We start from the raw sequence: 16,386 nt of genomic DNA on the forward strand, positions 1-16,386 counted from the left end.
TTCCTGTTGACAAGTGTCTCTTTGTAACACTAAAAAATTATATAGTCCTTAGTCTAGTAGAGAGTTCTGATTTATCAGTTCAATAGATGAATAAATCATATCAATAAAATGATAAGAAAAAATGAAATTGCTTCCAAGAAAAAAAAATGCACTGTTAAATTGTTTTAAAAAGCAGACTTCTGGGCCAGGCGGTGGTGGCGCACGCCTTTAATCCCAGCACTCAGAAGGCAGAGGCAGGTGGATCTCTGTGAGTTCGAGGCCAGCCTAGTCTACAGAGCTAGTTCCAGGACAGGCTCCAAAGCCACAGAGAAACCCTGTCTTGAAAAACGAAAAAAGAAAAACCGAAATAAATAAATAAATAAATAATTAAAAGCAGACTTCCAGAGCTGAAGAGGTAGATCAGTGGTTAAGAGCATATGCTGCCCATAAAAAGGACCCAGGTTTGATTCCTAACACCCATATGGTGGCTCACAACCATCTCTAACTGCAGGTCTCAGGGTTCCACAGACCCCTTCTGGCCTCCACTGGCACTGTTCAGACATACACATAAAAAGAAACCTCAAAAAAATAAGCTAAAACAAAAAAAGCAGATTCCAACTTGTGTTAGGAATGAAGTAGTATGATAGTACGTGTGTCAAAGACGGAGTGATTCACTCTTAGAACAATGAGCTAAGAAGCGTTTATGAAACCGTTCAAGTACCTCCAGATTGCTACCTTCCTCTCCTTGGTTCTTTGTTGGACACACAGGGCTTACACATGCGCAGCAAATGTCTGAGCAGTGTCTACATCCCCAATCCTCCTAATCTTTTCTTCTTTTCTGAAACAGGGTCCTTTCTATGTAGCCCTAGTTGGCCTAGAGATCCCAATGTAAACCAGGCTTACCTTGAACTCACAGAGGTCTTCCGTGCCTCTGCCTCCCAAGTGCTGGGATTAAAAGCACTTGGTACTGTGCCCAGCTAAAAGGGCTTTCTTTTCTTTTTCTTTCTCTCTTTCTGTCCTTAGTTCTTCCTTTCTCTCTCCTGCTTCTCCTCCCTCCCCCCCACTTCTCTCTCTGGACACTATGTATTCCTGCCTCCCAGGTGCTGAGATTAAAGGTGTGCACCACTAACCTGACCTTCCCAGCTGTTAGCGACTCACTTTCCTCAGGTGAACTCCTGAGACTTTACTGACTCCCAGCACTTACTGTCCTGTCCTATGGCATGTGTGGCCTTACAGAAAGAGAGACATTAAAGCCCTGGACACAGGCAGTCCTAGCGCCTAAGTCTCCCCTGATCCACTTTTACATTTATGGAATAAAACACAAAAACTAGTTTGTTGATAAAGAATGAATATTTATAAATCAATATTCAAAATAGTTGCATACATCTGTTTTGACGTCAATAAAAAATCACATTGTGACAAAGTTTATAATGTTAACTTAAGATACATGAATATTAACATTTACTAATATTATTTACACACTTTATTTACATCATCAACAAACTGGATGAAAAAGAGCCTATGTTATTACTTTAACACAGTAGGTTATGACCAGTCTTTGAAAATTGATCCACTGCATTTCATTACAAAACATACTTCGAACGTTTTTGAATTCCTAAAGGATTCTACTATTCACACAAAACATTCCAGAAAGGCCTCATTTAAAAACAAAATAGGAGCAGTTGTATTTAATCTTAAGAGACTACAAAACTGCCTCATTAAAAAATATGAAAAATTTTATGGTATATCAGTAAAGCATATTCTTTTACTCTTCACATCAAAATTACTTAATTGAACATTAAGCATCTAATAAAAAATTATATATATGCCATCATGCATGATACTATGCACTTCATGATTGGAAACGGCTATTAGCGGTTTTTATAGAACACCTTCATGAGGTAGGGTCAGGAGCAGCAGAGGGAACGTGAGATGTGGCTATGTACTAGTGGAGAGGGTGAAGAGAAACTGTTCATTGTAAAGACAAACTTTCCTTTTAGCTTCCTACCTTCTTTAATGAGAAGTCTGTTTTGAGTGGGGTGGCAAATGGTTGAGGTATTTCTTAGAGAGCAAAGAAGTACCTTCTACGCTGGCTACTTAATTTTTAAAAATGATTATGGTTATCTGAATGCATCTACTTAATCATGAAGTTCCCAACAGAGGACCGCAAACATCAGCAACACAGTATTTTCCACATTATAATTTTTCCTGAGGTTCAAAGATCTTACTCAAAGATCTCCTCAAAGTAAAATATGAGTTATAATCTTGATCATGAACCAAGAGCTCTATTGGGGTTTATTGCTCTAAAATTCATTTGCTATATCTTTGCTCCTCTGAGAATTAGATAATACAGTATTACAAAAATAAATTTAAAAAAGAATAAATGAAATTCACTTTCAGGTTATTCTTTGCACAAAGATGTTTTCTGTAACTACTTTACAATCAGTATCTTAAAATTTCAAATTATTCAAGTATCTCTTTAAACATATGGCTTCATATATTAGGAAAAATTGAAGCAGACATGTAAAATCTTTTTATTGTTCATCTATAACTCCAAGGCAGTCATTTACTTGTTTTTTTTGTTTTGTTTGTTTTTGACAGGGTTTCTTTATGTAGCTCTGGCTGTCCTATAACTCACTATATAGACCAGGCTGGCCTCAAAAACAGAGATCCACCTGCCTCTGCCTTTCTCCCTAGGGCTAGGATCTAAAGGCAAGCGGTAACCTGCCTTTTTTAAAGCCTTCTTACTACTGTTTCTAACAAACTAGAATTCCCACCTGCATTACTGTTTCTTGCATTACAAGTCTGAGATTTTTGTGTAGTTAACTGGTAATTTTTCCTGAATTACTCCTTCCCCACATCCCTCTTTCTCCGTCCTCTCCTTCTCGCTTTGTGGAGAACTGTTAAAAACTCACAGATACGAGGGATATCCACAGGCTCATTTTTGTAAGGAATTAAATGTCTGGCAATCTCTTTTCACAAGCTAAGTGCATGGCCCAATCCCTTTCTAGAAACGGGTTTCTTAAAGTATTCCCAATGGAAAAGTTCAGCTGCTATAATATAAACATACCATCAGAGCAGATCCACAGATATGCCCATCAAACATAAGCAAGTATAATCCTCAGGGTTCTAAATTATACTTGTGTTGAATGGAACCGTCTCTGCAGTTTCAAGACCTCACTGTTTCCAACCCGTTTAGAGCTGTCATAAAGGCCAGGTTCCTGTTGGGGATATGCAGCAAACAGCTTCATTTGTTTAATTTTTTTTTTCAAATTCCACTAACGCTCATGTTTATTATTTCAATTATTGTGCTTTCAATACAATGACAGAGCTGGACATCGGGATCCATGCTTCCAGTGTCCCTGGATCCATTTTTGTAAGATGGATCTTTACAGATTGGAGACCATCCTTTTGGTTTCTCCTTTATTTGTTGAAGACCTACAAAATAAGGGGAAGGGGAGATAATTAAAGCAAGATACTCTGAAATGAATATAGTCTTGTTTGAAACATTACAGAGTGAAAAAACTGAAAATGAGTTACCACTTACGTGTGATGATGGGATCGATGTCTCTAGTCTGAGTGGCAACATCAGAGGCACACACTTGGCCTATCTGAATCAGCAAAGACATGATATCCTCATACAGTGGAGGGAATGCTCGACAAAAGGAGACCAGACTGGGAAGAGTCGGCATGAAGAAAGCATACCGTTTAGCCTGTGTTAGGACTGTTGGGAAGAAATGAAACAGAACTGTTTGTTTTACACAGATATAAACAACACAGACACCCTACAGAACAAACTAATACTGTTTTTGTGCGGGGAAACTCGGTCTTATAGGACGCCGCCCACCCTGGCTGTAACAACCCCACTCTGCTAATCAGTCATCACCAATCTTATGTTCCAGCACTGCGCTAAGGACACTGCTTTCATGACTTCACTTAGTTCTCGGATCACAACCGTAGTGCAAATGAGAGAAGGTTAAGCAAACTTTAGAGAAGTTATAAAGGTTATTTAAGGCCCAATTTAGGGGCATGCTTTTCAAAGATCCCAACACTCGAGAAGCAAGGGCAGGCAGGTGGCAGGTGACTGATCTACATAGTGAGACCCTATCTCAAAAAAAAAAAAAGTATTCCAAGGCTGATAGTGGTGTAGCTCGGCGTAAAGTTCTTGCCTCGCACATGCAAAGGCCCTGTGCTCAATCTCCAGTCCTGGGAAAATAAATAAATAATGCTGTCCCAAGTCACGCAACAGTTAGTGGCAAATCTAAATGCAGTATAAATTCTTTTTTTTTTTTTTTTTTTTTTTTTGTTTTTTGAGACAGGGTTTCTCTGTAGCTTTGGAGCCTGTCTTGAACTAGCTCTTATAGACCAGGCTGGTCTCGAACTCACAGAAATCTGCCTGCCTCTGCCTCCCGAGTGCTGGGATTAAAGGCGTGCGCCATCACGGCCCGGCTGAACTCATAACCACTATCTATAAATTATTATAACATGAGATGAAAATAATAGAAAGGGTTGGGGAAGTCAGGTGGTAGGGTGAACTGCCATAGCAAGGCAGGAAAGAGAAAAAGGTGGGGCTGACAGACAGCGGGGATAAATATGAGGAGAAATCTGGGGAAGTGAGGAACTTGGAACAATAGAGGAGGAAGGAGGACGTCAGAGGTCAGTCACCCAGCCACCCAGCTACACAGTCAGATACAGAATAAGAAGGAAAGAAAAGGTAGTAGACATGAATAGAGAAAGATAAAGGCCCAAGGACAAAAATAGACAGGATAATTTAAGAAAAGCTGGCCAGAAACAAGTCAAGCTAAGGCTGGGCATTCCTAACTAAGAATAAGCTTCCATGTGTGATTTATTTGGGGACTGGATGGTAGGCCCCCTCAAAAGTCAAAAGAGTAAAATTCACACAACAGAAAGAAAATAAAGAAACTAGTATGCAACACTTGAACATTGAGAAGTATAATCTTTTAAAGGAGTGAATGTATTCATATATATAATTTTTTTAAATGTGTAGCCCAGGCTGGCCTCGAACTCGTGATCCTCCTGCCACTACGTCCTTCAGCAAACCCTACCGGCATGTGCCACCACAACCAGCATCATATATTTTTTAAGTAATTTATTTTTATACCATTTTACTCTAGAAACCAGAAGTGGTTAAAATATAGGATAAGGCCTAGTGGGAGTGACTCATGCCTTTAATCCCAGCACTCGGGAGGCAGAAGCAGGCAGATCTCTGTGAGTTGGAGGCCAACCTGGTCTACAAGAACTAGTTCCAGGACAGGCTCCAAAGCTACAGAGAAATCTTGTCGGGGGGGGGGGGGTACAAACAAACAAAAAACACCAAAAAGAGTCAGGCGGTGGTGGCCTTTAATCCTATCACTCAAGAGGCACAAGAGGCAGAGGCAGGCAGATCTCCATAAATTCGAGGCCAGCCTGGTCTACAAGAGCTAGTGCCAAGACTACAAAGAGAAACCCTGTCTCAAAAAACAAAACAAAACACCAAAAAGCAGAACATAGGGGCACAGGCCTTTAATCCCAGCACTTAGGAGGCAGAGACAGGAAATTCTCTAGAGTTCTAGGCCAGCCTGGTCTAAAGAGTGAGTTCCAGTGCAGAGAGAGGTGTCTGGAATATACACAGTGAACCCCTTTCTGGAAAAAAGAAACAAAATACACACCAAGCATGCACACGTGCGCGCGCGCACACACACACACACACAAACTGCTGAGTATGTAGTGTTATTCGATGCTTTTGTTGATGCTGATTGGCTACACACCTGTTAGCAAAGTTCCCATGACATTGACAGCTAAACGAGCCACACTAAGTGACTTTGGTAATGCATACTGGATACACAAATGAGAAAGCAGCTGTATAGCAAATATCTGGAATACAAAATCCAAATGTTACATATTTCTTTAGAAAAAACTACTAAAAATTATAAAATGTCTTCGAATTTTTCATCAAGTTCTAAAATGGTCACTACCTGTTTTTCAAGTTCAGGTTGCGCGATAAGCTCCGGTATAAAATCCAGACAGATGTGCATAGAAGGGATCCCCGCAACTGTCAGAGGCAGAAGTTCGCATGGATAGCCCTGTCTCGGGAAGAAGGGAGAAGTCAAATACAGAGAGACAGCTTCACCTCCTTTCTGAAGCATCTGTTCTGAGTACCAAATGTCTGTGACTGTTTCAGGAACAGCACTTTCCTCATACATTAGAACAGAGAACAGAAAGTATTAGAGTATCTTATCAATAGTCAGAATTTGGATTTTTCAATATATTGCATGGGATCATGATCCTTTCTCATTTTCAAATTTTCGATATTAATTTAATATATAAAACCCTACATAACGGCCGGGCAATGGTGGTGCACACCTTTAATCCCAGCACTTGGGAGGCAGAGGCAGGCGGATCTCTGTGAGTTTGAGACCAGCCTGGTCTACAAGAGCTAGTTCCAGGACAGGCTCCAAAACCACAGAGAAACCCTGTCTCGAAAAACCAAAAAAAAAAAAAAAAAACCCTACATAACAAATAAAATTCAAAAATTCCACGTCATTCTTTGAGCACGCACCTGGAAGTGAACAAGTTTAGCAATGTTGGGATCTGCAATGTACATCTGGTGCAGCAAGCAACAGATAAGGCACTGGACTTCACGAAGGTTACAGAGCAGACTGGCTTCTCCTTCCTCCGTTTCTTTATGTGGTGTGCTGCTGGTAATGACACTTTGAGTATTCCTGAGGGACATGTCTGGACTGGCACCTTTCGCCTTTTCCTCTTCAGTAGGCAAACAAATCTCCAAGAGGATCTGGACAGCTGCACTATCCTACAAGATGATAAAAAGTGGATGTAAGAAGTCGGAGAAGTTGAGGGGAGCAAATGGGAGGAAAAGAGGGAGAAAACTGCAGGCAGGATATAAAATAAAATTTAAAAAATAATAAAGTCATCAGCCTAGAACAAATCAATGTCTAAACAACAATGAAAGAGAATAAACCTCTACTCTGGGGGAAAGAATAAGTCTGAGAAGTTGACCTGAAAAAGAAATCTCTTTTTTCATATGAACAGAAATGGAGCAATAGTTCCTTTGAAACACACAAACACCACAAAAGTGGTAATTCTTAGAGAAGAACTGAGCAATTTACAGTACAGAGAGTCTCACACTTTTTGGGTTACAAACTCCTGAGGAGTCTGAAAAAATACACTTTTCTCATAAAAATAAACACATGCCAGAGGCTAGAGATGACGTGGTTAAGAGCACTGGCTGCTCTTTCAGAAGACTTGGGTTCAACTCCTAGCATCCACATGGCAGCTCACTACAGTCTGTAACTAGAGCCCCAGCAGATCCAGCACCCTCTCCTGACATGATACACAAACATAAGTGCAGGCAAACAACCACACACATAAAATAAAAATAAGCATATAAAGAAGCACCTGGCATCAACTGCTAGGAAGATTTCATGAACATCTACCAGACAGGAACCTGAAACAAAGGCCTCCAAAGCCGACCCACACCTAATTCCCTTCCTTCCCCTCGCTCTCCCACTCTCCTCAAGATCCTAACAGCTGTGTCCCCGTTTTCCTCTATGTCACACCAGAGAGCAGGGCTTGAGAAGTGACCTGTTTGAGGGTAGCATGTGGAAAAGACAGCCTGACATTTCACAATACTATGTCTTCACTCACTTTTCTGTTTATAGTCTTCTCCAACATCTGATTTCCTTTTCTACCATCTCATCTTTAAAATCAGGTAATCAAAGATTATACCTCCTTTACTACCATGTCCCTGGTGCTTGAATCACCAGGTATCCAATAAATGTGTTGATCAAGTGAAGATATAACTTAAAACTGATAAAAGGCTTAAATTTGTTAACTATAAATCTTATTAAAATATGTATTAATTTTTCATAGTGAAAATCCACCTGATACTCAAAAGCAAAGATGATCATGTTTTAGATTCTAAAATAAAAGGAACTCACAACATCAACAGTGTGTATACAGGGCACAATGTGTGATCTATTTATTTAGTTAAAACAAACATTGCCAGATGGTGGTGGCCTTTTAATCCCTCACTCGGGAGGCAGAGGCAGGTGGATCTCAGTAAATGCAAGGCCAGCCTGGTCTACAGAGTAAATTATAGGACAGCCAGAGATGTTATACAGAGAAACCCTGTCTCAAAACCCACCCCAAAGAAACAGAAAACAAACAAACAAACAAACATGCCATTTGACTTAATTTAATTTTAGCAAATTTTACCTGAGCAGCCAGTAATGCATTTTTCAGCTCTTCTCTGGTAACTTCCGGGGCATCAGCCTGTCCAAGCAAACCTACTGTATTGTTCTGGGAAGGCCGATCTTGCTCTGCTGTCTCCTTCAAATGGGCACTAAGGTAAGCTTTAGATGCAAGAAGATACCCATTCAGCATGTGTAGAGTAATATCCATCAGTGGGGGGCACCTAAACAAAGAAGAAAATGTATCAGGAAGAATATCAATTTAAAACTTAGTTAGAACTTAGCCGGGCGGTGGTGGCACACACCTTTAATCCCAGCATTCGCAAAGCAGAGGCAGGCGGATCTCTGTGAGTTCGAAGCAAGCCTGGTATACAAGAGCTAGTTTCAGACAGGATCTAAAGCTACAGAGAAACCCTGTCTTGAAAAACCACACACACACACACACACACACACACACACACACACAAACCTTAGTTAGAACTTAACCAATTCAGTTTACATACTTTGAAAAACACAGTTTAACAACTTTTCCCAATAAAATACTCATTCTTAAAGGCCTAAACCGGGTGTCCTGGTGCTTGCCTATAATCCCAGCACTGGGGAAGCTGAATCACGAGGGTGGTAAACACAAGTCAGCCAGGGCCACAGAGCAGGACCACTGCCCTCCAAAACAATAAATAAATTGTATTTCTTTTTTTGTTGTTGTTGTTTTTGTTTTTGTTTTTGGAGACAGGGTTTCTCTGCGGTAACAGCCCTAGCTGTCTTGGAACTCACTCTGTAGACCAGGCTGACCTCGAACTCACAGAGATCCGCCTGCCTCTGCCTCCCAAGTGCTGGAATGAAAGGTGTGCGCCACCACTGCCCGGCCCATCTACTTTTCTAAGGGCTGGAGAGATGGCTCAGTGGTTAAGAGCAATGACTGCTCTTCCAGAACACCTGGGTTCAATTCCCAGCACCCAAATGGCAGCTCACAACTGTCTGTAACTCCAAGATCCAACACTCTCATTACAGACATACATGCAAGCAAAACATCAATGCACATAAAATAAAAATAAATTATTAAAAAAGTTTTTCTGAAAGATAAATGAACAAGAAGGTATACAATATAAAACACTACAATGGAATGTAAATGTAAACTGGCTGAGTCCTTGTTGATGACAACATGAATTAAAATTCTTAAAAATGAGTATTTTGACCAGTGGTGGTGGTGCACGCCTTTTATCCCAGCACTCAGGAAACAGACAAGCAGATCTCTGTGAGTTCGAGGCCAGGCTGGTCTACAGAGCGAGTATCATGACAGGCTCCAAAACCACACAGAGAAACCTTGTCTCAAACAAACAACAACAAAAAAAAAGAATACACACCTACTAATATAAGTAAAGGTTCTCAAGCAAAAAGTTCAAGCTACAAAAACACCACATCCATTCTAACAGCAAACTTCAACAGAGCACCGAGGCGAAGTCATCTACTTGGGCCGATTCTTAACGTAGGTTATTTGTTTTACAATCAGCAGATAAAGGCTCTTGCCATGAAAGCCCTGTGACCTGGAACCCACATAAGTGGGGCATGAAAGAGGAACTTGATGAAGTTGTCATCTGACCTTCACATACATGTCAGAGTATGCATATCATTTCCCCCACACAATAATGAATAAAGTCAAACACTGAGTAAAAGAAATGTCTGTTTTCTAGACTACACTGTCGGTTTAAATACATTAGCCACAAGCATATTCTACTGATTCCTATTTCCTACAAAAGCTTGACCTCAGCAAACTATATTTAGGTGATTTTTTTAAAAAAGTTTTATCACTTTGAGAATGTCATCTACTGGGAGATACCAAATAAAAATATGCAAGATAGATTTATTTTTTAATTTATTTTTGTGTGTGTGCACTGTATGTATTTGTTAATGTAGATGTAGACACACGTTCACACATGTGGAGGCCAAAGGTTAATGTAAAGTGTCTTTATTTTTTGAGACCATGTCTCACTGAACCTTCAGTGCATGAATCTGGCTAAGCTGCCTGGCTAACGTACCTCATCCCAGTGTCGTCTGCCTCTATCCCCGTCTCCCACGTGGGTTCTGGGATCTGAACTCTGGTCCTCACAGCAGGCACTTTAGTCTATTTTGCCTAAAAGTCAAAGCCCTCTCATAGTCTAACCTCAACTTATTTTCTCAATCGGAAAGCACACATTTCTCGATATTTAACCCTCTGCTTCAAATATTCTTCTCAAAATATTTTCCATGAAAATAGGGCATGCAGATGCACATCTGTAATCCTAGCCCTCCAGAGACACGGGAAGAGCAGCATGAGGCCAGGGCCAGCCTGGACTGGATAGTGAGCTTGTTTCAAAAGAGCCAAGACCAAGCGGAGCAGCTTTCCTCGATCACCTACCACACCATCGCTATGCTGTCCACTCTGGTGGTTGTGGTGGTTCTGTGGAGGTTCTTTGGCTGCTGGGGTTGTTCGTCTCTACATTTTTATTCGTTCATGTATTTTGTGTGCATGCGCATTTGGGTATATGTATGTCAGTTCCACCAGCTGTATCACAAGGGTCAAACTCAGGCCATTAGTCTTGGCAGTAAGTACCTTTTCCTCCTCCGCCATCTCGCCAGCCCATCTGTTTACACAGACAGAGTCTAATTCTAGCCCAGACTGTCTTCAAACTCACATAGTTGAGGACAATGACCCTGAACTCCTGATCCAAGTGCTTGGACCCACAAAATGCTGGAATTACATGCACATACCATTATGCAACACTACCTGTTTTAGTTGAAGTTGCCCTGTGCCCATCCTATAAAATGCTACTCAGATCCCATCTCCTCCACATATTTCCTAACTTTCTTAAAGAAAGATTTTTTTTTAATTTATTTATTTATTATGTGTACAATATTCTGTCTGTGTGTATGCCTGCTGGCCAGAAGAGGGCACCAGACCTCATTACAGATGGTTGTGAGCCACCATGTGGTCGCTGGGATTTGAACTCAGGACCTTTGGAAGAGCAGACAGTGCTCTTAACCACTGAGCCATCTCTCCAGCCCTTAAAGAAAGATTTTATGCCTTAAATTATATGAAGTTCTTTTGAAATTACTTTATATTAGATTTTTTTTTTTTTTTTTTTTTTTTGGTTTTTCGAGACAGGGTTTCTCTGTGGCTTTGGAGCCTGTCCTGGATCTAGCTCTTGTAGACCAGGCTGGTCTCGAACTCACAGAGATCCGCCTGCCTCTGCCTCCCGAGTGCTGAGATTAAAGGCGTGCGCCACCATCGCCCGGCTATATTAGATTTTTTTAAAGTGTATAAGTGTCGCCCACATGTATGTCTGTTTACTATATGTGTGCCTGGTACTCGAGGAAGTCAGAGCCCCTGCAACTGTAGTGACAGATGGTTGTGAGCTGCCATGTGGGTGCCGTGAACCAAATGTAGGTCCTCTACATGAGCAAAAAGTGATCTTAACCTCTGAGCCATCTCTCCAGACCCTTTATGTTTTACATTGTGTGTGTGTGTGTATGTGTATAGATGGATATGTGTATTACACAGAGTACAGTGCCTGATGAGGCCAGAAGTGGGCGTTTGATCCCCTGATGCTAGAGTTATAGGCAACTGTAAGCAGCCTGAGAGTGCTGGAGTGTTGGAAAGCAAACTCCAATCCCAGGGAAAAGCAGTGGAAGAGCAATCTCCCAAGCCCAGTATTTCTTTTCATTTTCTTTCTTTCTTTTTTGTTTTTGTTGTTGGATGGTTGGTTGGTTTTGATTTTATTTTCCTGAGACAGGGTTTCTCTGTATACCTCTGGCTATCCTGAAAAAAACTTTGTAGACCAGGCTGGCCTTGAACTCAAAGATCCACCTGCCTCCCAAGTGCTGGGATTAAAGGTGTTCAGGATTTTTCTGTTTTTTTTTTTTTAAATAATTTATTTTTATTTTCTATTAGTGTTTTGCCTGCATGCATGTCTGTGTGAAAGTGTGAGAGCCTGGAAATGGGGTTACAGACAGGTGTAGGCTGCCATATGAGTGCTAGGAATCGAACCTAGGTGTTCTGGAAGAGCAGCCAGCGTTCTCAACCACCAATCTGTCCCTCCAGCTCCCAGCACAGTATTTCTTAACATTAAAAAAAAAAATTCAACTGGGCGATGGTGGCACATGCTTAAAGAAGCCTAGCTCTCAGGAAAGAGGCAGGCAGATCTCTGTGAGTTTGAGGCAAGCCTGGTCTACAAAGGGAGTTCCAGGACAGCCACAACTGTTACACAGAGAAACCCTGTATCGAAAAAAAAAAAAAAATTCATTTTGATCAAGTACAGTGGTGCATATTTTTAATCCTAGTACTCAGGTAGATCTCTGTGAGTTCAAGGTCAGCCTGGTTGACAGAGCAAGTTGCAGGTCAGCCAGGGCTACACAGTGAGATCCTGACTCAAAAAAAAAAAAAAAAAAAAAAAAAAGCCAAAACCAACAGCAATTCATTTAGTCCATCACTCAGCGGCATAGGACCACGCTAGTTAGAGTTCCATACATCTACCTTCTTCCCCATGGCGATGGCGATCACTAAAGGTAGGCTGCTCATTCAGTTACCTTTACGATTACTTAGAATGACAGCTTGAAATTCAAATATTAAATTCTGTTCATTAACCTCTGCCTTTTGAAATGAAGCCATTTCAAAACAATTAGCCAGAAAGCAGAGACAAATATGGGATTGGTGAAGCTAACATCACAACTGACATCAAACAGGTGGCAGTTCTAAAGCATGGGATGACATGGAAATGTGCCAGCGCTTTAAAATCAGGGTGACAACGCCTCGAATCCCAGCACTAAGACAACTGAGGCAGGAAAGTCAGGAGTCAAACCAGGAGTTCAAGGTCTCTCGCACCATACTGTGAGACCTTGTTTCAAAATAAAACATGAGAAGCAAGTCATTTCAGTGAGCTAGCAATGGTGCTGTTCTTCACCGGCTGCCTTTCAAGAGACAGAAAAGCCCTACTCATGACTACCAAAGCCAAGAATGCCTTTTTTTAAAACGAGATTTTGTTGTACACAGACTAAATAATACATTGACTATAAATTATGAATATATGCAGCTAGAAAACCAAAAAGCTACACAATATATATTACTTATATATTTATAACAGAAACAGAATATTAAATTATTTTCTTTCATTTCTTTTGATTCTACAAAGTACAGCTCTATTTTTTAAAAAAATGAAATTCAAATAACTTACCTGTGAACCCTCCGGTCACATCTCAAGACAATGAGAGGATCTATCATCAAATCATTCTGGGTATATTTTTGTTGTCGTATAAACTTTATGGAAGGTTGGAGTGCATTAACCGTCATTACCCACAACCTGATAAAAAAAAAAGTCACATGTTCATAATAGCTATGTTTCAACGGTCATTTAGTCCTTTGTTAAAAAAATAAATAAATAAAAAAGAAGGTAGAAGAAAAGAAGGATGGAAAATATTTTCAAGTAAACAAAGAAAGAAAAGAAAGAAAGAAAGAAAGAAAGAAAGAAAGAAAGAAAGAAAGAAAGAAAGAAAGAGAAAGAAAGAGAAAAAACAGTGTGAAAAACCTTTGGATTTCCTTTGTTGTTCGTTTCTGAGCAAGGCTCTCATGTAGTTCAGGCTGGCCCTAGACTCACTATATAGCTGAGGAGACCTGAACTTCTGATTTTCCTGCAGCTCCTCCCGAGCACTGAGATCACAGGAATGTGCCACCATGACTGGTTCATGCACTGCTGGGGGTGGAACCCAGGGTTTCATGTATGCTAGGCAAGCACACTACCGACTGAGCTACATCCCCTGCCCTGTGAATAAATAAACTCTGAAGGATTAAAAACTAGACACCTTTAATCCCAGCACTTGGGGGGCAGAGGCAGGTGAATCCCTGTGAGTTTGAGGCCAGCCTGGTCTACAAGAGCTAGTTCTAGGACAGCTAGGTCTGTTACACAGGGAAACCCTGTCTCAAAAAAACAAAAACATACAAACAAACAAAAAGAAAACTAGACATCTATGATATATTATTATGTCTCTAAAGCAAATGTAAGTTAAACAACAAACACAGCAGCCACTAGTCTTTGCAGCAGAGGTGGAATGATCATAGCAATTGGGAAGAATATAAATTAAAAACTCAATCCTAACACACTTAGCATATTAAGAGGAAAAGTTTAGTAAAAGTAAAAAATCAAAATTACCACAATTTTGAAACTGTACTAGCCCCATAAATATAATATATCTCACTGTAAAATGTCACTTTGAAATCCAGCAGATTACAGATATGGCTAAACTGACCATATAAGAGAACTGCCGAGGAAAATACACCCATGGATGGTACTTGATCTCTTACAGTATCTCACACAGAACTTGCCACTTAAATATGAAACAGGATCCAAGGACCAGACATTTACAAGAAGTTTTATTTAGAAAAAGATTAAAATACACTAAAGAAAGAAAGAAACTCCAAAACAATGGAAAATATAGGAACAATATTAGCAAGGGGAAAAAAGGGCCTGGTGGTGATGGCACGAGCCTTTAATCCCAGCAGGAGGCAATCTGAGTTCAAGTCAGCCTGGCCTACAGTGTGAGTTCTAGAACAGCCAGAGTTATACAGATGAGATAAATTCTCCCTGTGTATGCCAGGATATCCTGGAATTCCTGATCTTCATACCTTGCCTTATGAGTACTCCTGTTACAGATATGTTCCACCACATCCAGGCTTTAAAACAGGGCATTATTACAGAAGTTAAGAGCATTTATTGCTCCTCCAGAGGACTGGAATTCAGTTCCCAGAACCCAAGTAAGGTGGCTCAATCCCATCCACCTGTAACTCCAGCTCCCAGGCACTCACTATCTCTGGCCTCCTCAGGCACCTGCACTCACATCACATACCAACACAAAGCCTATTACTGAGCTAAAATGAAGGAATGTAAATATTAGATTTATTGTTGTTGCTGTTGTTTTGTTTTTAAAACAGGGTTTCTCCATATAAACTGTCCTGGCTGTCCTGGAACTCACTTTGTAGACCAGACTGGCCTTGAACTCACAGAGATACACCTGCCTCTGCCTCCCAAGTGCTGGGATTAAAGCCATGCACCACCACCACCTGGCTAGAATTTTTTTTTTAAACTGAAACTGGTTTCCTCTGAGTAGTCAGGGTCTAAAATAGAAAAGTGTGAAATAGACATTATATTATGGGTATTTATTAATTTGATGTTAAATAACATTTGAATTTAAAAGCATAACTATTCCCAATTCCCAGAACTATTAAACCAAGCTCTCAGCTAAGTCAAACCACTGTTACTATTGTCCAATTGGCCAGGTGTTAAGATGCAATCTATGAACTAGCACCCACCAACTGAAGAACACAAGGGAAGCGCATCCCTGTTCTCCAATCTCTGCTGCACAATGCACCATCTGCTGCTCTGCTTTCAGACATCCTGATGCCTCGCTCCTGCTGCAGATGCAGATCTAACTGCATGGATTACGGCCTGGGGATCAGGGATGTAAAGCAGTGCACATGACTCAAGAAGTAGCAGACTCTGGAACCACAGCCATGAGGTGAGACACAGTGATCTGAAACAGTCAGCCTCAAATAACTACACAGAGAAAACTACTTTAAAAGAACTTTCTCAAACTGCTAATAGCTTTTATTTCTTAAAGTATTCTTTAAAATGGAACAAATCTTTTTTTGCGTGTGAGACAAATCTTACCATGAGGCTGTCCTCAACTTCAGATGTGCCTATTCTCCATCCATGCATGCTGAGATTGGAGAGTGACACCGCTGCACCTGGCTAATGTCTGTATCTTTAAATATCTACCTTCAGAAAGGAATTTCATTGTTACATACTCAAAAACACTGATGGAAGTGGCCATGCGAATTTCCCCAACAACTGAATTTCCTGTAATTATCAAAGCTCTGCACTTCTCCAGTGCACAGCAGAACACAGAACTCACCTTCTTGGCATCACAGTATTGAGAACCATCCATAACTTATTGACAGTTTGAAGAATTCTCCGTGGAACCCCTGGATTCAGCAGCTGGTTCATATTGGATGTTAATACTTCTGCATACGGTATAAGTTCACTGGCAGAAAGTAGAGTCAAGTGCTCCATAATCTGCATCACTTGTGTGTGACTTACTGGCACAGCTGAAAATGCTGAAAAGAGAATGTCACTATCATTACCTAAATTCTGTAATGTTTACCAGGCAGAAA

The 16,386-nt window shown here is 40.6% G+C and overlaps 1 protein-coding gene across 1 annotated transcript in view; it reads right to left on the reverse strand.

Moving 5' to 3' along the window:
* Positions 1-1,360: 1,360 nt before the first annotated feature.
* The window catches only part of Ints2 (integrator complex subunit 2), a 51,239-nt gene continuing 36,213 nt past the window's right edge, over positions 1,361-16,386 (reverse strand). Inside the window, exons 18-25 of the mRNA XM_057775035.1 lie at positions 16,128-16,329; positions 13,397-13,522; positions 8,215-8,413; positions 6,539-6,790; positions 5,955-6,062; positions 5,748-5,853; positions 3,527-3,703; positions 1,361-3,417 (exon numbers count right to left, since the gene is read on the reverse strand). Of these exons, the coding sequence (XP_057631018.1) occupies positions 3,248-3,417; positions 3,527-3,703; positions 5,748-5,853; positions 5,955-6,062; positions 6,539-6,790; positions 8,215-8,413; positions 13,397-13,522; positions 16,128-16,329 (1,340 nt within the window). The 3' untranslated portion in view covers positions 1,361-3,247. The remainder of the gene's footprint in view (positions 3,418-3,526; positions 3,704-5,747; positions 5,854-5,954; positions 6,063-6,538; positions 6,791-8,214; positions 8,414-13,396; positions 13,523-16,127; positions 16,330-16,386) is intronic.

Source organism: Chionomys nivalis, chromosome 7 (genome assembly GCF_950005125.1).
Source record: "Chionomys nivalis chromosome 7, mChiNiv1.1, whole genome shotgun sequence".
Lineage (NCBI taxonomy): Eukaryota > Metazoa > Chordata > Mammalia > Rodentia > Cricetidae > Chionomys > Chionomys nivalis.